The sequence below is a fragment of the Stegodyphus dumicola genome, chromosome 4 (assembly GCF_044657685.1).
Source record: "Stegodyphus dumicola isolate Sdum_Otavi_A_Nest chromosome 4, ASM4465768v1".
Classification (NCBI taxonomy): Eukaryota; Metazoa; Arthropoda; class Arachnida; order Araneae; family Eresidae; genus Stegodyphus; species Stegodyphus dumicola.
Window position 1 is genome coordinate 95,341,616 of NC_140771.1, and position 26,706 is coordinate 95,368,321.

Below are 26,706 nucleotides of genomic sequence, written 5' to 3' on the forward strand. Positions count from 1 at the left end.
ATAACATGTTGGTGGAAAAGATCGACATATTTATTGTAAATAGGCAGTAGGCAATTACATATGCTATTTTCTTGTACTACGTGATGGTTGATAACTAGTTGACCCAAGGTCTTTTCAAATTTAAAACAGGGCTTAATTTGAAGTTGTTGGTCAGGAAGCAAGTGTTGATATTTTTTAAAAATGCTTGGTATTTTTAGTTGATCGTAATAAGGGTGCTTGAACTGTATAGTACAAAAAAAGTTTTTTGTGATATATATATATATGTGTGTGTGTGTGTGTGTGTGTGTGTGTGTGTGTGTAATTAATTTTCAATGCATCGAAAATGAATTAGCGATACAGTATGAGCAATAAATTATTTAATGAATTACAATTGAAATAATCAATACGAGTTTCTTTCTTTTAACACAAAAAAAAAGGATTTATATATATATAAATGTAAGATATATATATTCATATAAAGGATTTATCCTTTTTTAAATAAACATATAGTTTTAGATACGTGAATCGCATAACATATTGGTCAATGCGCATTAACTGATTGGTCAATCGCGTCGGAACGTTTAGTGCGTATCAATCGCATTCAACGTATTACCATAAAAGCTAAAGACTTCTCATGACTTAATAAATGGTTTATAAGTGCTTAACTTATAAATGACGTATGAGACTGGTGGCGCAGTCGCTAGCGCGTCGCGCAGCAGCACCACAGGTCCGGGGTTTGAACCACATGGCTATGGACAAGGTCGACTCAGCCTTTCATCCCCCGATTTCCATCTCTTGGGTCGATAAAATGAGTACCAAGTGCGCTTGGGGATTAAACACTGGGGGTCCTGCCACAAGCTGACCTTTTGTTCAGGACATATGCTTCTCGGGGCCCACGATCAAAAAGCAGATTTCGGGGTACTGCAGGCCTTGGTCCATTAGGGCTGTTTGCGCCAAAAAAAATATTTATTAAAAGTCGACAGGATTAACCTGGTGCAAGTTTTTCCGAATGGATTTCGAACTCTGCTGCTTCAAACTACCAGTGAATCATCAAATTCGTTTCCGGTGTGTGATTTAACGGCATATTGTTGTGTAGAGAATTTGTCTGATAGCGGTATAGAAACTAGGTGAATGATTTTCTGATTTATGGAAATTTTAATTTTATTTGATTCTGAATTATTTACTTTAATGCTTTAATTTTGGGGAAAAACAGATGCTTCTGGGAATATTATTTAGTTTAAAAGAATATTATTTATTTTCTTTTATTTGCAAATTTTGTACAAGCTTTGATTCATTGTGAAAGAAGCAGGGAAAGGGAAGCAATTTTTTTTTTTGCCAAGTCATGAATTCGCGCGCCTTGTCCTTTAGAATGTTCTAGAAGGATTTTCATTGTGTAGTTGACCTTAAGAGAGGAAGTACGTGACAAAAAGGTCAAAGGTTGCTACTTGTCTTTCAATGTAAGTCATTCAGGTTTTTGGCGATTGAGGGTCCGGTTGTTGGCTAAGTGAAGAAGGGCGCGCATGCGCGATCACCCTTATTTCCGCATTCAGGGGTTGAAAACGCAAATTTTGCCATAATTAAGGGGGCGATAATTGAAGCTATAGTGGGAGCCCGCGTTTGTGAAGGAGACGAAGGAATTCGAGTTGGAATCACTTACTGACTGGCGTGTGGAACTTACTTTGGACGTTACTCGTGAAGCTTGCTCTTGGGATGAGCAAGAACAGGCGAGCCGTAATTGCCTAGAAAAACGTTTCTGGCCGGGAGCTGCAAACATGCCCCCTTGCCGCGTTCTGGTAAAAAGGCGAAAATTGAACCAGTTACCTGCGTGTTGACTTAAGACTTTCAAGACCAAGCGGATAGCCGTGCTGGGCAGCAGTGCTCCTGTTTCTGTTTTACAGAGGTAAAATAACGTCGTCATTATGATAACCAGTTACCTGCGGGTTGACTTAAGACTTTCAAGACCAAGCGGATAGCCGTGCTGGGCAGCAGTGCTCCTGTTTCTGTTTTACAGAGGTAAAATAACGTCGTCATTATGATAACCAGTTACTGCGTGTTGACTTAAGACTTTCAAGACCAAGCGGATAGCCGTGCTGGGCAGCAGTGCTCCTGTTTCTGTTTTCCAGACTTAAAAATAACTTCGTCATTATGAAAACCAGTTACCTGCGTGTGTGTTTTCGCAAATAGTGCCAGGACAGGACGGTGTCTTCTGAAACTTCCATTTTTGTGACCGTAAAGATAAGCCCCGCCGACGTCAACGCTTATTAGGATACGAGTCCTCCACTTCAAGATGTCCACCCAAGATAAGTTTTATTTTTTTGTGTTTGAACTTTAAGTAAGTTTTCAATAACTTTTCTTAGAATGTAAAAACAACGTCGAATCTTAAATTAATTCTCAGGCTTTAAATTGTTTCCCTTTCCCCTTTTAAATTACCAAGACAAACCTTAAAGTTTTTATATGAATTTAAATGAAGAAAAAAGGTAAATGACAAATTGAAGAATTCTCCTTAGACTATCTGATGAGGATAAGATTCTATTTTTGTGATGAAATTGAATAAACTGATATTTAATCTGGAAACCTATTACAGTATGTTTTCTTTATATATTTAATATGTTTTTCCTATATATCTTGTATATGTTTTTCTTATGTTTTTGATCCTCTCACGGCGCGGTCCCGGGGTGCAATTTTTACAACGCAAATGCATAAAAAATTCACTATACGATCACTAAAGGTTTGGTAATTAGCAAATTCTTAAGAGTTTAGTTTCCTCCCTAAGAGGAAGTAGAAACCTTTCACGGCAAGTAGTTTCTTATTTAACAATGGTGCCGTGAAGTATCCTATATAACAATATTTTAAAAGTGCTTTGAAATCATCGAGTATCTGTGTTCGAGTTCAAAAGTGAAAAGTATTTCGGAATCAAGGTCAGTGTCGCCAACGTAGTGAAATATGGTTAATCTTACTTGCTCGCTTCGAATATTCACAATGTTTATGCACCTCCTGTGGAAATTATTTTGATTAATTGATAGATGGCGCTAGCGTTGCGTGTTAAAGCGACGCGACGTGCCTTCTGAATTTCCATAGACTCTCCACCGGCAGTTCGATAGATGGATGTCTGATGGTTCGCACACTATTTGATTAGGAACTCTTCGGTTCCTATTTGATTTCGATTTTCGATTATGAAAGCATATACATTTATTTGTCAACTGAACCACCATGTTTGATCTATGATCTGTAAATATTGTACATATTAAAAGTTACATTTAAAAAGTGATTGATGTCGATTTATAGATCTTAGAATATTTTGAAACAGCTGGTGCATCGGCCGGGAAGAATTGGATTTAGCACGTTGCAAGTGTGCGAAGTCGGCAAAAAAGGTAAGGCTAAACTTTCTGATTTGTAGAGTAACTATGGCGGAAGAGTCTGTTGTTAAATTAAAATCGAAACGCAAAGTTATCAGGACCACCGTGTCCAAGATTCTAAAAAAAATCGAATCGGAGTTGAATAAAGAAGAAATTGATACAAGTACATTAGAAGAAAATTTAGATCAATTAATCACGAAATCAAAAGCTCTGAGTGAGTTAGATGCTCAGATAGAGCGTGACTTGAAATCAGAGGCAGAAGAGTTTGAAACAGAAATTCTATCTTGTATCGAATACGAAGAGAAAATTCAGTTATGGCAATTCAGAGCAAATAAAAAATTGAAAGAATTGAATAAAGTAACAAATTCGGATAATGAAAACTCTCTTAACGAAACTAATTCTAAAATCGAAAGCAATAAATGTACGCGTCTGATAAAGTTAACCATCGCTAAATTCTATGGAGATTACACCCAGTGGACAAGTTTTTGGAACTCTTTCAAGGTAGCAATCCATGATAATGAATCTTTAACAAAGATCGAAAAATTTAATTATTTAAAATCGTACTTATGCGGCAACGTCGCAAACGCGATAGAAGGCTTTTGCATTTCGGAACCAAATTACGATGAAGTTGTCGAAATACTTAAAAACAGGTTTGGCAGAAAAGATATAATAATAAACTCACACATGCAAAAACTCCTGAATCTTACCCCAGTAACCAAATCCAGTGACACTGTAAAACTTCGCAAACTTTGTGACACTATCGAAATTCAAATACGCAGCTTGAAATCATTAGAAGTCACATCGGATAAATACAGTTATATGTTGATTTCAGCCATAATGAAAACTCTGCCGTCTGATATAACCTTAGAATTCAATCGTAAAACGGATTCGTCATCCTTTTTTAATGTTGACGAATTATTGCAGTTTGTTCGTTTAGAATTGGAAAGTCGAGAGAGAAGCCATCTTTTGCTCTGCACTCATAAATCAGAAAGCACTTCCTGTGTTTATAAAGAGAAGGGTGGGAAGGGGAGTATCGTTCATTCCACTTACCAGCTCTTGGCGCCGGTTAAAGAAAACAAAACTACTAATTGCTGTCTGTTTTGTAATACATCCAAACATGTTACTGAAGACTGTGAATCACTGACAGCTGATGAGAAGAGAAATTTATTACGTAAACATTTCCGATGTTACCTTTGCCTGAAATTAAACCACCGCCTAAAGCAGTGTCGAAGCGATCTTGTCTGCTCCAAGTGCAAAGGTCGACATAATCGTTCAATATGCTTTCGCGCTGAGAAAGAACGAAATGAAAAAAATAAAAGTATAGAAGATTCGCATGTTCTTTCAGCATTCTCACGCAGCAAAATTAAAACTATTTCACTTCAAACTTGTTGCGTAACACTTCGAACAACTACGCAGTCGGTTTTAATTAGAGCTCTACTGGATTCAGGTAGTATGCGTTCCTTCCTAAGAAAAGAAATCGCGGATAAATTGAAGCTTCCTGTTATTCGAACAGAGACTCTTTCGGTATTTACGTTTGGAAATAAAACACCCATTAGAAAAACATTTGACGTTGTTAAGATAAAATTACAAAACAAGGAAACACCGAATTTGAAAATCGAAATTGAAGCTCTCGTGACTGAACAAATTTCAAGTTCTGATTTACCACCTCCTAATCTGGATAGACACCTTTTAGGCAAACAGTTAGAAGGTTTACAACTCGCAGATTCTTGGGATTGCAAAGAAAAAATTACTCTTTTGATAGGAGCTGATCATTATTATGATGTAGTAACTGGGAAACTTAAGCGTTTAAACAAACATTTAGTAGCTGCTGAAACGTTATTCGGTTGGTCTCTGCTAGGTTACACTAAAGGTACAACACACACTTCCACAGCCTTTAATATCGTAGTTGAAGAAGATATAATATCTGATCAGATAAAGAAATTTTGGAAGCTTGAAAGTTTAGGAATTAAACCTGAAAATGAATTATCCGACCCATTAGACAATACCATAATGGAAAATTTCGAATCGGAAATTTTATACAAAAATTCTCGTTACAAGGTTAGGCTGCCATGGAAGTTTGATAGAAAATATGAGTTACATGACAATAAAGCGATTGCGCTGAAACGATTTGAGAAACTTGTAAAGCGATTTCAGAATAACCCTGAACTCTTTTATTCGTATCAAACAGTTCTACAAGATTATTTACAACAAAACATCATTGAACCAGTTCCAGACACTGTTGATAGTGAATCTCAAATCACATTTTATTTGCCTCACAGAGAAATCGTTCGTAGTGATCGAACTACTAGTAAACTACGTATCGTATTCGACGCGTCTTCACATGGACCTGGTGAAACCTCGTTAAATGACTGCTTGCATATTGGTCCAAATTTGTATCCTGACATTCTTGAACTTCTGTTGGCCTTCAGGCTTCATCCTGTAGCATTTACAAGTGACATAAAGCAGGCTTTTCTTCAGATAGAAGTAGATGAGAAGGACAGAGATGTAACGCGTTTTCTGTTTACTAAAAACCCATTCGATGATCCACAAAATTTTATAACTTATCGGTTCACACGTGTGTTATTTGGTGTAAACAGCAGTCCATTTTTACTGGCTGCAACCATTAAACACCATTTGAAACAATATGAGAAAACCTACCCTGCCACTTGCGAATTTCTAAATGATCACATTTATGTAGATGACATCATTGGAGGACACCAAAACGTTGAACTTGCTTTCAATACCAGTTTAGAATGCGTCAGCATTTTTAGAGATGCTAGTATGATTCTACATAAATGGCACACCAATTCTCAAGAACTGCGCGAATTATGGATTAAAGAAAGTATTGAATCCGAGGAATCTAGTCATGTTTCGGAAGCTGGAAATCCTCCATTGAAAGTGTTAGGAGTCGCTTGGGACAACCAAAGTGACATAATTTACTTTGATGTAAAAAATTTGATAACATTTCTCTCAAAACAAGTTAATACTAAACTTTTCGTCCTACAAGCAATAGGACGAATTTTTGATCCTATAGGTCTATTATCACCGTTTGTACTTAGAGTCAAAATCTTATTGCAGCAAATTTGGACACTTGCTTTAGATTGGGATGATGAACTACCAGAAAATTTATGTTCTGTATGGAAAACATGGTGCAAAGAAGTTTCCAATTTGTGCGAAATCGGTATTCCACGATATTATTTTTCTGCAATCGGTAATAGTGATGTGGAACGGATTGAACTGCATTGTTTTTCTGACGCTAGTAAAAAGGAGTATGGTACAGTAGCGTATCTGCGTATAATTTCTAGCAATGAACAAATATTTACGGTTTTTGTTGCTTCAAAGACTAGAGTAGCGCCGTTAAAACCACTCACCTTACCTAGGTTGGAACTAATGGGAGCTCTTTTATCAGCCAAATTAGGCACTAGCATCACTAAAATTTTGAAGTTACAACTTTTTTGTTTTTTCTGGACTGATTCGAAAATCACACTTTTCTGGATAAAAGACTGTGCAAAGAAATTTAAGCTTTTCGTTAAAAATCGTATTCAGGAAATACAAAATTTGACATCCCCAGAAAATTGGCATTATTGCCCCGGTAAATGTAATCCCGCTGATTTGGCTTCGAGAGGAGCTAAACTTCCAGATTTGAAAAACAATCCTATCTGGTTTCAAGGACCAGAATGGCTTAGAATGTCGTCTGAGTTGTGGCCTCGACAGAATGAAGAGAAACCTGCCACTGAAGAAGAATTAGAATACCGCAAAAATATTAATGATATTTATGAATTTGTATGCACGGCAGTTGAAGAAAGGGTAATAGACATCTCAAAATATAGTAATTTAAGAAAATTGTTGAGAATAACTGGTTGGATGAAACGATTCATTGGTAAAATTAGGAAAACAAACCATTTGACAGGTCCATTAACGACTGAAGAAATAGTAGATGCCGAAAATTATTGGATTCGATCTGAACAAGAACGTTTTTATCCCGAAGAAGTTGAGTCTCTGAAGAAAGCGAATAAAGTCGAAAAGAAATCAGCTTTATATCTTTTTAACCCATTTTTAGACCAGAACGGGATACTGAGAGCAAGTGGAAGATTAGAACATTCTAGTTTGTCACATGATGAAAAACATCCGGCAATTCTTTCAAGAGACTCCTGGCTAACAAATTTGATAGTAGAAAGTGCACATGTTAAAATGATGCATGGAGGAGTAGCAACGACCTTAGCTGAAATTCGAAGTCGCTTTTGGATCCCAAAAGGACGTCAATTTATCAAGAAAATAATAAACAAGTGTCTTATTTGTAAAAGATATTTATTGAAATCTGCTGACCAGACCACTTCTCAACTTCCAGAAGACAGAATCAATGAGACACCACCATTCTACGTATCTGGCATAGATTTTGCTGGACCGATTTACGTAAAAAACATTGAAGGAAGTCAAAAAGCCTATGTAACATTATTTACATGCGCTATCACTAGAGCCATACATCTGGAACTTGTACCGAATCTCTCTACAGATTCTTTCTTGATGGCATTCAAAAGATTCACATCTAGGAGAGGCAATTGTCGAGTAATTTATTCGGACAACGCGAAAACTTTTAAAAAGGGAAAAAAAGAACTCGAACATTTCTCTAAACTATTGTCGAATGAGAAATTCCAAGATTTTCTGTCAAATGAAAGAATCAGTTGGAAGTTTATAATAGAACGAGGGGCTTGGTGGGGAGGCTTCTACGAGAGATTAGTAAAATCAGTGAAAGAGTGCTTACGAAAAATTCTCGGTAAAGCTTTACTATCGTTTGAAGAATTGTCAACAGTTTTAGCACAAGTGGAAGCTGTTTTGAATTCTCGTCCTTTGACATATGTGTACAATGACCACAAGGAACCGTTGCCACTGAAGCCAGTCAATTTTTTGATTTTTGGAAACAAAGATTCTACATTACCTATCAACTTTAATTCCATTGTTAAAGATGGCTCTACCAAGTTCTCTCTGACTAAAAGAAAGATTTATCAAGATTTATTGGTTAGGCAATTGTGGACTAAATGGAAAAAACAATATTTGATGGATCTTCGGACAGCTCATCAATTAAAAAATCCTAACGTTTATGATGATCTAAAAGTTGATGATCTTGTATTAATTGAAGGCAACAATAAGTGCAAACTTTTGTGGAATTGTGGTAGAGTGATAAACGTTTTTCGTGGTCGTGACAACAAAGTTCGTTCTTGTGAACTAAAAACTGCTGATGGAACAATAATAAAACGACCAGTTCAATTATTATATCCTTTGGAACTTTAAAAACATTTTTTTATCGTTTAATAATATGAATATGTTTGAATATGTTTTTATGCAATTGTTTATTTTACTAGTTTAATTTCATATGCTTAGATTAAGAATCGTTTAAATTTACTGAGTGTCAAATTATATTTGATGATAACATACCTTTTTTAGAATTTAGTATAGTGATTATAGTTTGAATATATTTTCTATTAATTTAATATACTTATTAATTGTTTTATAATTATATGTTAAAATACTTATTGCTATAAATTTGATTCTTGTTAGATTGATGTGAACTCTTGACAGAGTTCAGGTGGGGAGTGTGTGGAAATTATTTTGATTAATTGATAGATGGCGCTAGCGTTGCGTGTTAAAGCGACGCGACGTGCCTTCTGAATTTCCATAGACTCTCCACCGGCAGTTCGATAGATGGATGTCTGATGGTTCGCACACTATTTGATTAGGAACTCTTCGGTTCCTATTTGATTTCGATTTTCGATTATGAAAGCATATACATTTATTTGTCAACTGAACCACCATGTTTGATCTATGATCTGTAAATATTGTACATATTAAAAGTTACATTTAAAAAGTGATTGATGTCGATTTATAGATCTTAGAATATTTTGAAACACCTCCGATCATCGCGTAGAAAGAAAATTAAACATCCAAAGTGCTTTGAAGGTCATCAAAGGGAAATATGAAATGCCAAATAGTATTTTGTGCTTTCTTGCATGTTCAGTGCTTTATTCGGAAAATTCTTCATATTCTAAGAATGCTATATTATCATACGTCATAAAATATAATAGGGAAGTGATATTAATTTCCAAATTGAGTACATTACGTTTAAAAAATTTGCATTTATAAGTTAATTGTATTATAATTTATTGATGGTAATATTTTACTCTAATCATTTTAAGATCAATGTTAATAATTCAAAAGTATTATAATTTATTTAAAATGTAGTTTTGTATTTCTGAATTGGGAAAAAGAAATTATTGAATTTGTTAAAAATTAGGAATGTTTTACTTAGGGAAGGTTTCTAATGCGAATAATATTTTTTTACTATTGTTTAAAATTTTTTTTGAATTTTTACTGTATTTTAAGAATGAAATTATTATTTGAAAATTTTAAATTCTAGGAATTTCTTTAATGTTTTATGATAAACGTTGAAGGCTCTCACCTTAGGAAAAAATACATTTTTTTAACCTAAGTATTTTTATTTTTCTATAAAATGGAGTGTGTTTTTAATATTCATATGGAATGACAGCAGTTCGAAAAAGGCCAGTTGCCTCTACAGAAGGAACGGAGGTCTTTTCTACAGTAGCCCACCAGCGGCCGAGCGGTAAAGTCGCTGAACACTGGTAGTTCGGTCCGAGTTTCGAATCCTGCGAACGGGCTGGCTGCATGGGCGTTTTCATGGTTTTCTCCACGTGTAACGTGTATACGAGCCAGTTTCCGTTAGAAAGTCCCCCACGATGGCATCCATCCCCTTAGGCAGATAGCCCTCGAGGCTTTGCCGTAATTACACACACACACTTTTCTACAGTAACTGCTAATTTGGCAAATCTTTTGGCCACTGGTGAAGAATATTAAACACCAGTTTGCTCAACTGATAAACCAATATGATGGAAATGCTAGTATTTAGATAAAGTTGTGAAGTCTTCAAGTTTTGTAAAGAATAAATAAATTTTAAATGTCTTAATAATGGTAAAAAATTTGAAATTGTGTTTATGAATGATGTTTTACAAAATTTTTATATTTTAAAATGCCTTCCTTGAAAAACATAATTAAATAATATGAAAATTGGCATCTTAATTTGTAATATAATAGAAATATTTTCATCAACAAAAATTTGAAAGAATTTTATTTGAACATTTAGTTTGTGAAAAAATTTGAACTTTTACCGTGTGGAACTATCAAGAACTTTACAAAATTTCATTGGACATTCTTATTTCAGAACAATAAAATGTGCGATTGTTTTAAAAGAGTACAGTGTCTAAAATTATTATTGAATTCAAAATTTTATGACATTCAGTGAAATGTCAAAACTGATTCAAAATATCGGTCAAAATTTTATGACAGTAATTTTTGTTTAAAAGTTAATATGTTTGTATTTTCAAAATTATATCTTTCACATTTTGCTGCTCTAATGCTTGTTCTTCCACCCTGCTCACCCAACTTTTCTTTTGAAGGGGGGATATGTAAGATATAACAAAATATGATAGCTGTTTCAAAAAAATAATTGATGACCTCAAAATTAACATTCTAAATTTGGTAATCTGCCCCTAAATTCATCTCTTCTCACAGGTTCCAGAGTTTTCTATCTTACGTAAGGTTTTAATGCAGATACCTCTTGTCCAATCAAATTAATTGTAAACCAAAACTGTGAACTGAAACTTTCCCACTCCCAGCCTTCTTCGTATGAAAGTACTATAACCTTGGCCTTTTCCGCGTTAGCTTTCCTGCTGGTAAGACGCTTTTCATCTATGCTGCTGCCGCTTACTTGCTTAAGATGACGTCGCACTTCAAAATGGGAGTTATTCTACTCAAATATTATTAAGAAATATCTTGTCTGAAAAAGGATTATTTGATATGCATGGAAAAAATAAAGATTGTGATTTTTCAAGATATGTTGTGCTAAATTGCGTCATCATGCTTTCCACTCTGCCACCTTCAAGCCACTACGGTCTTCTTGGTCATCTACGCAGTATCATAAGCTGTTGAGAGTTCCACTGCTTTTATCTACGCATTTGCTTCAAGCCACTACACTCATCTCGGTCATTTACGCAGTATCGTAAGCTGTTGGGAGGTCTACTGCTTTCATCTACGCATTTGAAATCATTACATATATAAATGACTTCTGAATGGTTCTCATGATTTTAATTCAGTACTCAAGTCTAACTGAATTAAAATAATCGCAATTTTAGAAGTTAACTATCTACTTCGCTTCATTATTGCTTCGTGTGTAAGCAGAGTACAACTCAAAAAGTAGTTTAATATGAAACTTTATTCTCCCTAAGATGTGAAATTTACACTTAAAATAATACAAGACAAGTTTCTTGTTTAATTACTCTTTGGAACTGTACAGCACATTCACTCGCTTACAATTCTAGTAATTCTACATGAAATTACAGCCTCTCTGAGTAGGACAGAAAAACAGCCAACTTGCAACCTTTCAGCCCTTACCAATTAAGAACGTCATGAGCTTACTTCTACTTGGAAAAGCGGCTCTCTAAGCGAGTAGCAGGTTTAGAGGCCAGGGTTTTATTTAGAATCATATAGGTTATAATTTCCTCCTAAATTTTATGTATACTGCATACCATAAAACTTGCATAACTCCCTTGATTGAGCGAAAGCGTGATGAGATAGGGCACAAAAGAAAGAAATCGGTATGAAACTGTTACTAAAATTTACATATCTGGGGGCAATTACATTTGTTTTTACATACTCGTTTTTATTTGCTATTATTAGATACTTGTTATTCATATGAAATAGTGCAAACAATAATTTTAAAACTGCCTTCTTTTAAGCATCAGGATGATATTTAAATTATTTATTAGTGAAAACATCATTTTCTATGTATAGATTCTTTTTGCCGTCTTCAGTATTTGCAACTCATTCGGAGTCACCTTTTATCACTGTAATATCGGACAAATTTCGGTTTGGTATGATTTAAATATTCGAAAATATTTGATCAATTAAAAAAACAGAAACAAAGTTTAGAAGTTGTGTCCATTCTGCTGTATGAATCGTGAATATCTCGCCACCAACAGTTCCTGAATATATAAGATATTCAATTGTTATTGAAAGTGTCTAGAAGTAAAGAAAATTCACTAGATTCACAGATATAAATGAAAATCAAATGGTCAATTGATGGATACAAAACTTGTGATTCTTATTTTCAGTTCGCCTGAGCTGCCTAAACTTGTAATATTTCAGGTTATGCGCCAGGATGTACACTACCACTACTATCAGTAGCATGCTTAATGATATATACTCTCTTAACAGAACATTTTTATTAATTATATTTCTTTTAATTGCTTATTACAATGTTCTTAATTCTTTGGTATGAATTGTGCGGTATCTTTAAATTAAAAGTAGTAGATAAGAAAGTATACTCTTCGAAAATACTAACAAAACCAAATACCGCTGCAGTCAGTCAAGTTAAGTTGCAGTCAGTCGAGTTATGCGCCGTATGAGGAATGTATGAAAAAGCATTAACCTTGAAATTTTTAAAGAAACCTATTCGTCTGATGCGAAATCGATACTAAATAAATTGGAGTGTCTGATATTGATAAATAACTTATAATGCATCTTTTGTGCATCAATTTTCTACAGATCTGAAGTTCTAATTCTTAAAATTTTCTTTTTGTCAACGGCCTAACTACTAGAGTCTTTTTAGAAAGTGATGCTGTTTTCCTCTTTTTACAGTATTTCATATAAATTTCATATATATTAGTTTTTCAGTTTAACCGCAATAAAGAATTCAATCAAATACTTCAGCAGTGCTCAGTGTTATGTTATTTAAAGAAAAAATATACTCACTTTCTATAGCACATTCTCTCAAATTGTCTAGAAAGAAATATTAGAAATTTTCTATGTGGGAATGATTTCGAATTCCTTCATGAGGAAAGAATGTCCAAACATTATCATAATGTTATTACGGCATAAACCTGTTTAACTTATGCTCATATGGCATTTAATATCACAATTTATTTATGCGTAACAAAGCAAACTTCTGGAGGCTCAAGAAAGTGGAATAGATAGGGGTTAAGGGGGAATCTGTCTTCGGGTGCAGCATTCCCATTGAATTTTGGCAAGCGGGGATAAAATCTTAATTTGTCTCCTGGCATCGAAAACCCTAGCTATGCCTCTGAACACAAAAATTAATTTAAAGTATTTATAAATCACACTCTATTCACAAATGTAAGTTTGTAACAATGAAAAGGAAATACAGGATCTTCAGATATAATAACTTCGTAATTCAGTATCCAAATTGATTACACAAGAACTAATTGAAAGTTTCTCTTAACTGCAGTATGAATTTCGGTATTTAGTAATTGTAATACAATGTATATTCAAGACATTCCAATTTTTAGTTTAAACTACGGGAATGTTTACCAGTGTAAATCATTACGAATGATACCGGTGCATGAATTATCGGTGCACTTTAATAAACATAAACATGCTTTTGTAAAACAAATCAAAACAAATTCTCTGCTTTGACTGAATTTTTAATAATGGCACTTATTTTATGTTTGCATTTTGAAGCTTACCTGCAATTAGATAATCAATAGTTTTAATATAGATTTTTAACACTTCGGTTCACATTTCCCAATTCAATTTAATTTTACTATGAAAAAAACTAAATTTCAAGAGAGGTTTTTGAATTCAAATAACCATTGATATCTGTCCTCAGAAATGATATTGCATCGTGACATTTTTTAGCAAAGACGACGGATTCAAACCATTTTGTCAATAGAGTATCTTAACTACAACTTTAAACATTTCTGTTTTATTTTCACTTTGGTTCTTCAACTATTGAATGCAAATACTCACTTTCTTTTTATGGAGACGTTTGCTAAATGCACAAAATAGTAAAGAAAATATATACTTTGAAACTTATAAAGTCGTTATTTCCTGAAAAAAACCATGAATTTCTTCTGTTTATTACAAAAAAGATTTCAGGACATAATTTTAAATGAATAAGACATGATACATAATACATTCGCAGGTCGCCTCTGGTCGCGAAGAAGCGTGAAATCAGCAGGAGGAAAATAACAACTCAGCCGAGGACACTGGCCAAAAGTGAGTGCGCAGTTCCAAGCTCCTCTCAAATTACTCAAAATTCCCGATACCATAATTTTCAAGCGTTGCGCCCCCCTTAAGGATTAAATTTCCACCCTTTTCACCAAATCGCACAAACAGCCTATTTGCGCAAGCGCAACCGGTCAGGACAGGCAGCCAAAGTGGGCACCTCTTTCACCAAAAACCTGTTTACTTTTTCTCGTAAACAACTATTAACCCTTGACCCCTGTCATGTACACAAAAACTACGTTACTATCTGTGCGTGCACTTAACATTTTTTGCTATAACTCGGAAGTTTCTAAATCACATGCTGAAACAAACTAGAGAAAAATCAAGCGAGGGGGAAATATATGCTAATAAATACGTTATTTGTATTTAATTAAAAAATTTTCTCTGAACAAATTCCGTATTTTAAATAATTTTTTTGTCCTCTTTCGCACTAAATGCTGCTTAAATTATTTCTTTTTACACATAACTTAGATCTCAGTAAGGATCATAAAATAATTGTGGACACTTGTGTAATTCGTACCCCCTGAGAAAAAATAGGTATAAATCGTAGGAACTACGAAAAATATTTATGTGTGGTAACAATACATTGTGTTGTCATTTTTATATTTATTATAATAAAATTCCCTACAGTCTATGTTCTCGGATAAAATTAATAAAATTTATGAACACGAACTTGATACGATTTAGACAAGGAGTATTCTAAGTCATACAACCTATAGTGTAAGTCGTACCACATTGAACAATTATAAGACAAATTTGTTGTTCTCAATTACTTTATTTATACAATAAATTATAGCAATGATCATAAACTTAATTTTTCATTTTCTTGTAAACTCTAGCACGTAAGTCGTGTACCCATCGTTGGCATTTTGGGCACTGAATCGTATTCTCCTCGCGATCTTCACAAATATACTGACGCATAAACACGCTGTGAAACAATATTGTTGACTAGGGGATAACTCGTTTCGCCGGAAGAGGCACAGCTGGCATGACATTACGCATGATATTTATAAGGTACAATCTAAGCGGTGGTGCAACTTGCGCCACCTTACCCTATGTATAAATATTTTTAGACTTTCTGATTCCGTTTATTTTATTTTTTCAGACCCTTTAAATTTTATGTATAGTCTTTCTTCTCAGAAATATTTACCCTCGTGAAATACGGAGTATATTCGAAGCGAAACTGAAATATGTAAAAATAAGTTAAGAATAAAATGTGCTCCAAAATATCGCTTATCTTATCTATGATGGGGTATTTTACAACGTTTCTTTTGCTATCACTAAAGAATACTAGTTTTGACTCCAAAATACTTAGCATATCTTGCTTCAATCAAGTTAAAATACAGAATGCAATAATGCCAGCCAGCCATATTAAAGGGAACAAAATATTGCAAACAATTATGCAATACGTTTTCATTTATTTCGTCCATCCCCCTTTCTTTTGACGAAATGTTTCACGCAAACATTGTTACGTATAGAGGAAAATGACATGAGGAAAAGAAACGTTTCTAAATTTTCAAAGTACTTTTGTGCAAGCACACACATACATTTTACCATATATGTGAACGGATGTAAAAGCTTAAATGCAGGTGTTTGATATTTTCACATACCATACTCCGATACAGTATTTATCGTTTACATATACATATATCGTTCATAAAAATCTATAAATACATGTTATATTAACATATTTTCATCAAAAAGGCTGCATTCATATTATTCTGATATCTTTACACTACCAGATTTATGTCGGTTTCATTAAGCAAATGTTACATGTATATGGTTCAAATGCAAATATATTTCAGTTCTTGAAATGTATTGGAGAGACATTATGAAACCAGGAAAATAGAAAATCAACTCCTCCTTCATCAGAAATCTAACCATGGATCTACCAAGTGTAAGTTTGATGTACCAACATCTTGCCACAAAATATGTTATATTTTCTTACATTCTTCTTCACATAAAGAGTTTGGTTTTGCTTGGATTGTTGATTAAGCAGAGCATGCGAGGACCTAAAGAACGGAATTTCTTCGCGGAGGACCTTTCAAACAGAAAATATTTCGTATTCAAGTTACACATGAGGAAAACAATAAACCCACATACGCAGCAAACTCTTTCGTCTGGATATGAACGAGTCGAACTATCAGAAGATATTGGTTTGAATCGCTTGACCATTGATCGTCCCCAATTAAAAGACGACTAATAAGAGAAGAAAGATTCAGTAGGCAAAATCTAGGTAATGAAGAATTATCATTTGCAGTCTATTTACCTTAGTCGACGAAACTATTGATCTTAAGCATCTCTACATTCATGGACGTGTTCATCCAGTGACAATCTTGTCAAAAACGCAAGAAACGTGCTATTTTATGCTATAGATTTCCCACGTTGTTACGAAAACGCAAGTAGAAAACCTAAGAGATAAACTGTCTGCTGTGTATTTGTTTACTTGATTTATAATATTGTTCCCTAGTGTTCATTCCATGATGATATTCATTACATGATGATAGACGATATGTATTCTGTTAACTTTCGGTGTGCAACTGCTTTTATAAATACGTAATACACCTACAAGGGAGAGCTTCAGTAAGCGATTTGCAAAGCAGAAAGTACACTTTTCATATTCTGAAGGGCTAAGTTCTCGAACGATATAATTTTTCTTTAATATATGCAGGTCCACTTTCTTTTAGTATTGCAGTACACATCCTTTAATACTAACAGATAGGCAAAAGAATCTCTTAGTTCGTAAACCCATCTTATAATACACAATAACTGTCATAATACTTAATTTATACAAGTTAATTGATTGATTCTTATATAGCCAAATTTCGAATTAATGCACAAAATGTCTGTTTAAATTAAATCTATAATATAACGCGGTAAGGATGTGTGTCATCCGTCATCGGTAAAGTTTCATGTTGCCATTCTGCAAATCTTTATTTATGTTTCAAATTTAATCATAAAACTCAAGGATGTAGGGATGTAAAAGAACTGTGTTGCTATTCGCAAAAAATTTGTCTTCCGAATTTAATAAACTGAACAATTTAAAACAACGTATTGATACTACACGAGTTAAATTGCTTTTATCTTCTACGCGGCAGTATTTTGTCTTTCAGCAAAGGATTAGAGATTTGATTTTTCCTCCAATTTTTTTTCTTTTACTATATAACAATCTAAGCAATTTAAAAGCAAAAACACAGATTTATTTCTGTTATTATTAAGTAAAACCATAAAATGACACTAGCAAATTCATTAAAATTCATCTGTATATATATATAAAGACTGCCCGTTTGTTTGTTTGTGTGTGTAGGTAACTCGTAAAAATCTAATGTTTTATCCTGATCTTGATGAAAGTTTTCTCACTTGATCTTCAGAACAAAGGAAAGGTCATTGCTTATATTAGATTCGAAAAATCATCCCTAGGGGTCGGCACCCAGAGCATTTATATTACGCGCTCACGTCACTTACCTTAGTTTTATGGAGTCATTGTTGCTCTGAATTCTTGATAGAACCGTTAGATTGCACTGTGTTCTTTTAGTCTTTAGTCTAGAGCAGAATGGAACATTTAAGATTTAAATTCGATCTGTATTCGCTTTTGGTGATTTTTTTCGGAAATGGTGAAGAAATCGGCCAAAGTGGACCGTGATTTTCGGAAAGCCCATCCCACCCCCCCCAAAAAAAGACATTACCGATAACAAAGCAGCAAGTACCAGTTCTTAACTAAAACCGTTATGTGGCGCTGTGTTAGCTCTACACAGCAGCGCAATTTTCTTCGATTCTTGCAAACCTTTTCAAAATTCTTCTTGAACGAAAAGAAGAAGAAAATCTCTGTCTATCTGAGATTTTGAGAAAACTACCCCTATTCCCCTAAATGAAACCTCTCCACTCTGGGAATAACCTAGTTACTTCACCTAGTAAACGATAACTTCTTTAATCAGTATGAATAAAGATCGTGACATAAATTGGTATTATTAGATGGCATGTAGAAAATATTTAGGTAGATTTATGTCTGCAGAAACAGTAGTGTCATAGTTAATCCAAAAATTGTAAGAGACAGGAAATTAAGAATGGTATTCGGATATTTTACTTAATATACCTTTTTAATAAACAACAAATACGTTTTTAATAAACAAACTAACGTCTTCTTAATATATGGTAAATATTGTTATAGGGTTCATAATGTGTGGTTTATTTGCAATATATGATCTGAGCAAAAACGGTGTTCTTGAATGTATTTACTTCTCTACATGAAGGGACGTACAGAGAGTGTTTACACATTTTAGAATGATTTTGTTAAAGAATTAAAATAGTCAAATGCTATAAAATAAAATTTCTCGCAAGAACATATTATTTGAAAAGAATAATATCGGCTGCTATTTTAAATTTATTCTTCTTTCAAAACATAGCATGTAAAAAGTTGTGGATTGAAGGGTATGTTATTGCGCTTTCTGTAAAGATATATTTCTGTTCCATTATTCTGAAACGTAGTGAAATGCATGGTATTAAACTTTCTAAGTTCAAAATAAGCCACATTATTAATAGGAAAAGAAAAAAATATCTATCATTACTTCTAGTAGAAGTTGTCTACTTTAAAAGTGTAGTCATCATTTCTAGTGTTTCATGGAAACAAGACTCAAAAGGAATACCTGAAAAAGGAACGTAGTGCTTCAAATGTTTCTAAACTTAAATCGTTGTTTACAAGAGAAATTCCGTCGATGCAGAAATCAATTGCAAAGTCATACATCTGTAGCAAACAATAAATAAAATAATAAGACCAGATTTACTGCTTATAAAACCAAAAATACATAATGTTTTACAAATTTCTAACAAAACAGAAAACAGAACAATTTGTAGAATCCAAAATAAAAACTATTTAGCAGGAGATAAATGAAATACATTGTGGCCCTTGATGATGCCTAGGTTGACCTAAATCACTGCAACAATAAAAGGCCTATTTATTATGGAAGACGAAGAGTAAAAAGTGCACAAGCCTGGTTCCGTTAATTTGAAGAAAGCTTAAGTAAGGTTTTATGATTGTCGCATGCTTCTCTTAACGTGGGAAACTGAAAATAAGACTACTAGTGGAGAAAATTTTAAAATTAACTCAATGTACTGTCAAGATAAAATGTTACGTCTAATATTTGCAGATGAAATTTGATTTCTTTATTCCAATGACTTTCAACGAGTGAAACTTCATCAAGGCAAAGCAACAAGTGATACATCGAAAAGTAGTACCACTGCATTCCTTTAAGTATGAAGACTAATACAGGTGTAGCAAGTTTAACGTTTCAATGTATTTCTAGGAAGTTTCCTGATTTCTTTCCTATGGACCATTATGGATTTAGTCTCTTGAAAAGATCCTAAACGCAAACCCACCACGATTAATGGACTCTGGAAGGTAGTCGAAGGAGAAGGAAAAACAATGCACCCGGAAATTTTACGAAAAGTCTTTCCATCATAGAAAACACGATGCAGGCTTATGGCCCAGGAGAAAAAGGCTGTCATATCGAACATTTAAAGGTACTCCTTACATTTGAAACATTAATTAACCGGCCCTAAAATTGTGAAATTGTTTAAAAATGTGTAAACAGTCTCTGTACTTAAATGAGTTCAAGTTATAATTTCAGTTGTTAATAAAAATGAAAGCGTCTGGCGTTCAACTTATAATTTTAGTCGTTAATAAAAATGAATAACGTCTAAATACTAATTTTTCGATTTTTGAAAATCTTCAAAATTAAAGGAGCGCGAATTACAGATTATTTTTAAATGATATTTATTGTATATTATATCTTTATGTTTTGTTTGTTTTGTATTTTATTGTTTATGTTGGTTTATCTTTATGTTCTTGATATTTATTATATATTAAATCTTTATGTTTTGTTCATAGCGATAAACATATGGAATGGAAAATTGACGACACAAAATTTTTCAAAATAGAATTTCATTATATATTGGTTTTGCTACATGCTTGTTTAAGAAAGACAAATTAGATCGTCTATTACCTAATGTGAATTTGTTATTACTACTTTAAGATAATTTTCGCTTGAAATTTACTTTACATACGTTTTCATATATATGCACGAAAAAACATAAAAATATTAATTATAATACATTTTCCAGCATCTGTATTTTATTTTTACATTTGTAACATAAAAAACATTTCAAAAGCTTTAACGGCATGAAATAACGGCATGATTTATGAACTGTGTGCATCTGAGAGCAAAGTAAGTTTCAGCCATCTTGTGAAATATGAAAAATCATCAAAGTATTTTCCTCATTTTCTGAACAAAGTATAGAGTAAAACTAAATAAATTAAACATATAATTTATGGAAGAGATTTATATAATTACCATTGCTGAAATTAAAGTCCTTCAATCCTAATTTCAATGAAATATGTAAAATCGAAGTAAATTAATCATATTTCCCACTTTGCAATTTCTGAAAAAGAGTCTGGAATGTTTGCATTATATTCATTTTAAATATATTCATTTAATGGATTAAATGCGGAACGTAAAATATAGTTAATTATCCCCACTCACCTTGCCAGGAGACGTTTACAAAAATTTAATCTGTAGGTGTTCTATTACCTATAGCAGATTGATTTACACAGAGGCGAAACAAGCTGAATACACACTATATCCACCAAGTATATCACAATGGGAATGTTTCCTTTCATATCGCAATCTGAAAACATGGCGTGAGAATGAGCAGCACTAAATTAACTTCCTCTTCGAACACTAGAAAAAGTAAAATAATCAAAGGAAGTTATGTAACAGTCAGATTTGGAATATTTCCGTTCCAGCTACAGCCTTGGCAGAGCTCATATATAAGAACGTATAAAACAGGAAGAATAAACTTTTATCTTCTCGACAATTAAAATTCTTAACACTGTTGCGTGCGTATGGCTTCGTTGTTGACTGAATGCACAAATCTAATGAAAAGTTAACAAAATTTGTTCTTATCACACGAAGTAAAACTAAATGCTGAAATTTTTCTTCACAGATATTCGTACAATATCACAATATCACACAGTAGTTATATTTTAAACTACTAAAACGTTAAATAGAACACAATTCAAAGCGCAGAGAAAGCTATTCGATCTCAAAATTTATTGCAGCTAAGTAAACAACAAGAGCTCTCTAAAACAACTCAGTAAACAACTGAACTGAGGTGTTGCTCTAGGGCTTTTTAAATCTTTTTAATTAGTCACGAGAAGCTTCTGCTATTTTCTTGGGGTTTCTGGAAAGCAAAAGAGTAGAATTATAGTTACAGCTAACAAACAATTGCATTTATTCAATTTAAGCATAAATTACGAGATATCTATTTATTAAATGTTAAATGCGGGTGCTCCTATATTTTTACTCTTCCGGCGTATCTTTCTCTTAAAATAAAGCTCGTGCTGCACTGCACTGGGATATAAAACAATTTTAATTATAATTCTACTAAAAATAGCAAACTAAATACAAAATCCATAAGTTTAAGAATTTCAATCAGTTATTATATGCAAAATTTTGGTAACTTAAATTATACGATAACTTTACTAATTACGTACAAAAGTTTTATAAGAGATATGTAAAGTGCATCGAACCTCTTTTCCTCTTTAAGGATTTAATGTAAGCAATTCATAATGTTCTTATTATGATTTACTGGAGACGGGATAGTATATGATGGTGTTAAATCTAATCTCTAATTAAGAAGTGATTCGAAACAGATTAAGGCACAACAATCAGGAAACGTTTTCGTCAAAATGTTAAACAATTTTGCTCAAGGAACTAAAAATTAAGATCTGTCTTGCGCGATGAATAGAGAATAAATAGCATACACAATTTTGTTTTATCCTAAAAACAATATACTGTTCCATATAAACCGATCTTTCTGTTAATGTTACATGCAGCTGTAAAAACTAATAATAATGTAAAATAAATAGACGAACCTTACGGAAATGTAAAATAAGGCTCCTAACATCAGTTGCAAAAACTTTCAAGAATAGTTATTTAAAATTAATATTCTGAAAATAATGGTACAGAAAGTGTTCTTGTAAAGAGGAATTACTTTTTTTCCTAAATATTTCAATCTCAATGACTAAATTATATATGAAATTTTCAATAATTTATTTTAATTATTTTCTAAATACAAAATAAGTTTTTTCCCGTATATGAAAGGCGGAGATATTGATGACACATATTTGCTTCAGAATTTGGAGATATTCTCTTCTTTAATTTTCCAGAGCATTTTTAAGGTTTTTTTTTTTTTTTTTTTTTTTTTTTTTGGGGGGGGGGGGATATTTTTTCGGCATTTTAGAGTTTTTGAGACATATTTTAATCAAACTGAAAAATAAATAATGAGAACTTAAATAACTGAAGTAACATAAAATACCGTTGTCTCAGCTTCTATGAATTCATTTTGATTAAATAAGCCTCTCCTAACCGCAAAAAATTGTTTATGTCCTATCTTCCAAGACAGGCTTTTACCACAACATACGAGTGTGGCCTCTAAGAATTTTCTGTAACGCCATTTCTTAGCTCTCTAAGCCATTTGGTACATATTAAGTTCCATTAATTACATACGAAGGCAAAAGCCATTACATACACACATTCTTGAAATTATACACTCACATCTGTAGACAATACGTTTTCCTACCTCGATAAAATCTCTTTTATTTTTTTCCTCAACTGGTATAGTCCGTCGGCGGTAAGTTGGTGAATGATCTTGGATCTGTTCATTCATAGAAGCGGATTATTAGATGAGAAATTTCATGAAGGCAAAAGATGCTTGGTGACCCAAATTTTCACTAAACTTCTCTTTTTACTTCTAAAGTACCGCCGAAACGAATAGCGTACCTTAAAAAATTTAGAATTTGCATTTTATACACTTCGTGTAAATCAAAACTTGCTTACTTTCGATAGTAAAAAGAAACATTCAATAATTTAGTGCATTGTTGTCAGGTTAAAATTTGGAAGAAATAGTAATATTTAAGTGACAGGGATGCACAGTTGTTAGGGTTTAAATCCATTTGTCATGGTTTGTCCATTGTGTAATTTTTATATTATTATTTTTAAATATTTATAGAATTTTTTCATTTCTTTTTAATGAAATTGTTTTCCATTTTTAGGGCATATTCTGGCCAATTTAAGGATATTTTCAGTAAGTTTTTAGATTATTAAAATCCAAGCTCTGCTTTTAAGTAATGTAAGAATGCATTATAAAATATAAAAAAAAATAAAAAGTTTTAATTATAAAGTCTGACTTGCACACAAAGAACTTAATATAAGAAAATAGTGCCATTTGCTAATTATTGTAATCTATTTCAAATAGAGAAACGATAGATACTTTTTTGGGAATATTGTGCCACTTAGCGCCAAGCATAAACATTGGTACAAAATCTAACTACATGGCGACAGCCCTAACGATGCATAAGACTTCATGGAAAAACATAAAGGAACGTATCATGTAATAATGTGAGCTATGCCGAAACTGCCCGATATCATATTTTTGCACAATGCTTTATTTGCGCAACTCTCTTATGTTTTCAATTAAAAATATTCAGTGAATTGCACTAGTTCGCCATCATTTACAGCTTTTGATATATCGCTATTCATCACGCGATATATGTAAACTACGAAATTTGCGCTTACAACCAGCACTCCGTTATTTATTTATTTATTTACCGTCAGATGAGCAGCTGCACCGGCTTTAAGACATTCAGCTTTTATGCTCAACTGATGGAATCATCTATCAACTGTGTTATTATATATAAAATATAATAAAATTTTAAAATTTTGATAATTACATTATAAAAATTATATATCAAGAAATAAATACAATAAATAAAAATTAAATATTTAGAATTAGATAAAAGCAGATAACAAAAAATTTCTCGTGATCGATTTATCCTCATGATTACGGATATCGTATAAGAAATATCTGAAATTAGAATGAGTAGAAAGCCGCCAATGATGATTAGCGGAAACTTGACTGCAAGCCCGAAAACGAGGGTATAGACCTGCCGTAAACCGAGGGTTCGAACCCCGAGTAAAATGAAAATCGCACTGTAAAGAAATTTAAAATATTTTTATATTCCGACACCCATCCATAAATCTGGTACCAAATAAATGTTAACTTCCCAGTATTACTAGAGAAACCAATATTTGACAAATAAAATTATATTATCTAACTATCAGTTTACGTTCAATGAGAAAACCGCACATAATCAGGCATAAATATCATATCTAGTACTGATAGCATATTTATTTTTTAAAAGGAGAGTAAAATTTTTATAAGAGACACCCCAAATGACGAGGTAATTGAAATATCATATTAGAAAAGATGAAGAGATAAAAAAAAAGTGTTTATGCCATAGATTGCAGTCAGCTCAACCAGATCAGAACAACAACCATCTTTATAGAGTGCAATACGTTTTTTTATATTCACTATACTGTTTATATTTAAGATATAAATTGTTGAAATTGTCTGGATTTACTTAGTATACTTTCCCCTGTAAAAATTATTACTCTTGCTGTTGTAAAATATTTTAAAATTTTTGGTCAATTTTTTTTTCAATTTTCAATTATTCACAACTTTATACGAAATGTTAACACACAAAAATAAATAATTCAATATTTGAAAACACTGGAAAATTTAAAAATATTTAATTTAATTATTCATATTTTTCAGCTGAGAATGGTAACATTTATAAAGCAATTTAAAACGGAATCCTAAATTTCAATCCGTTTATTCTGGGAAAGAGACAAGATGTTATATTTATATATTTAAAATTTTGAATTTTAAGATTCCAATAATACAATCAATAAAAAGTTATAAGCCTTTTTTCAATTATCTAATTTTAAAATGGTTTGCATTCTACGAAATGCTATGAGATTTTATTTCTTTTTTAAGGTATTATGAGAGGAACGAGCTCTGATGCATGAGTGGCCGCCTATTTTATTTATTGTTTACTTTAGTTATTATTTCTTATTACTTTAGTTGTTATTTCGAACGTTAGCAAAGACATCGCCATCTTGGTTACTAGGATTGAGAAAAGCGAAGTGGGAAAAAAGGTCATGAAAAAAGAGGGCGAATAAAAACAAAAATATGTGTGGCTTTGGATGCACTCAGCTAATCAATGTTTAGTTTACGAGTAAAGTTTTCGCAAATAAAAATAATGAAAAGAAATCCGTAAGAGATCACTGAGCAGTCAGAAAATTTTATTTCTCACCGTGCGATAGACGAGTTAGCATTAGTATTAAAGCATCAAAAAATTATTCTAGACAGATCAAGGGGGATTAAAACCAAGGGTGCTGGACAGGACACGTGTATGTTAGTTAGTCATTTTAATTTACAGATATTCTATTTAAAGCCATTAACTATTCGTTAAATAATAGGGCTCTTACTAGTAAAATAATAACAGCAAGACTACAAATGATAATCTAAATTTCAGAAATTAAACGATACCCAATTCCCTATTTTAGAATACAATTAAAGTAGCAAACATTTTATCTTATTTTACAATAGACAAACTAGTATATTTACTTCAAAAGTCCTCACAATTTTAGAATTACTAATGAGGCTTTATACTAAATGTCGCATGTGCCAAAAATACACAGTTTTTTTTAAAAGATCAACGTTTGTTTCCCAATATGTAAAATACGCCTAAAGAATGAAATAAAGTTGAACCATAAAATAATTTTATATAAACGAAGAAAATTGTTCTGAGTAAATCCCTAATTTTAATGCTCTCAGTGAATTCTCAAAGTAGAAAGGAATTTATTCTGGATATAAATAATGGATTAGGGAAGCAAAATTCCAGAAACCAACACACTTACCAAATTAGAATCAGAAATCTGTTTTAAGCGCGAGTTTTATAAAGAACGTACACATAATTTGATATGCATACTTTGGGATTACTAAACCTTCACTTGTTTAACTACGCCATCACTGAATCAATAAAGCAGATTTTAAGAGACTGCCTAGTTATTACAATAAAGAAGCCACTCTAAATTGTCTTCAAGTAAATCAATAATCTGCTTTCCCAGGGTGATTTATTTTATCATTCATAAAAACTTTTCCCCCATGATACTACTAACCAAGCCGCTGACTAACAAAGGGCTAAATATGAACTCATACTTGAATTCATTAAAAATCTAATAATTTAAACACTGTGAAAATTTTTTGTTTTAGTTATGTTTCTTTGAAATTAGTTTTCTTATAGTAATATTTAGGTAACATATTTTTCAATTGATATTGAAGGAAATTCAAAATTTGCATCGAATATAAAGAAGAAATA

General features: G+C 32.5%; 1 protein-coding gene across 3 annotated transcripts in view; it reads right to left on the reverse strand.

Annotated features, from left to right (window-relative positions):
• LOC118187974 (multiple coagulation factor deficiency protein 2 homolog) overlaps nucleotides 1–21,119 on the reverse strand; it is a 132,797-nt gene extending 111,678 nt beyond the window's left edge. The window contains exons 1-2 of one of the 3 annotated variants that reach the window (XM_085815239.1): nucleotides 20,963–21,110; nucleotides 20,774–20,861 (exon numbers count right to left, since the gene is read on the reverse strand). In XM_085815239.1, coding sequence (XP_085671365.1) covers nucleotides 20,774–20,776 — 3 coding nt within the window. In that variant the 5' untranslated portion in view covers nucleotides 20,777–20,861; nucleotides 20,963–21,110. Of the gene's footprint in view, nucleotides 1–20,773; nucleotides 20,862–20,962 lie in introns of all 3 variants that reach the window. The other 2 variants (XM_085815240.1, XM_085815241.1) reach the window with 2 other exon arrangements.
• Nucleotides 21,120–26,706: the final 5,587 nt, after the last annotated feature.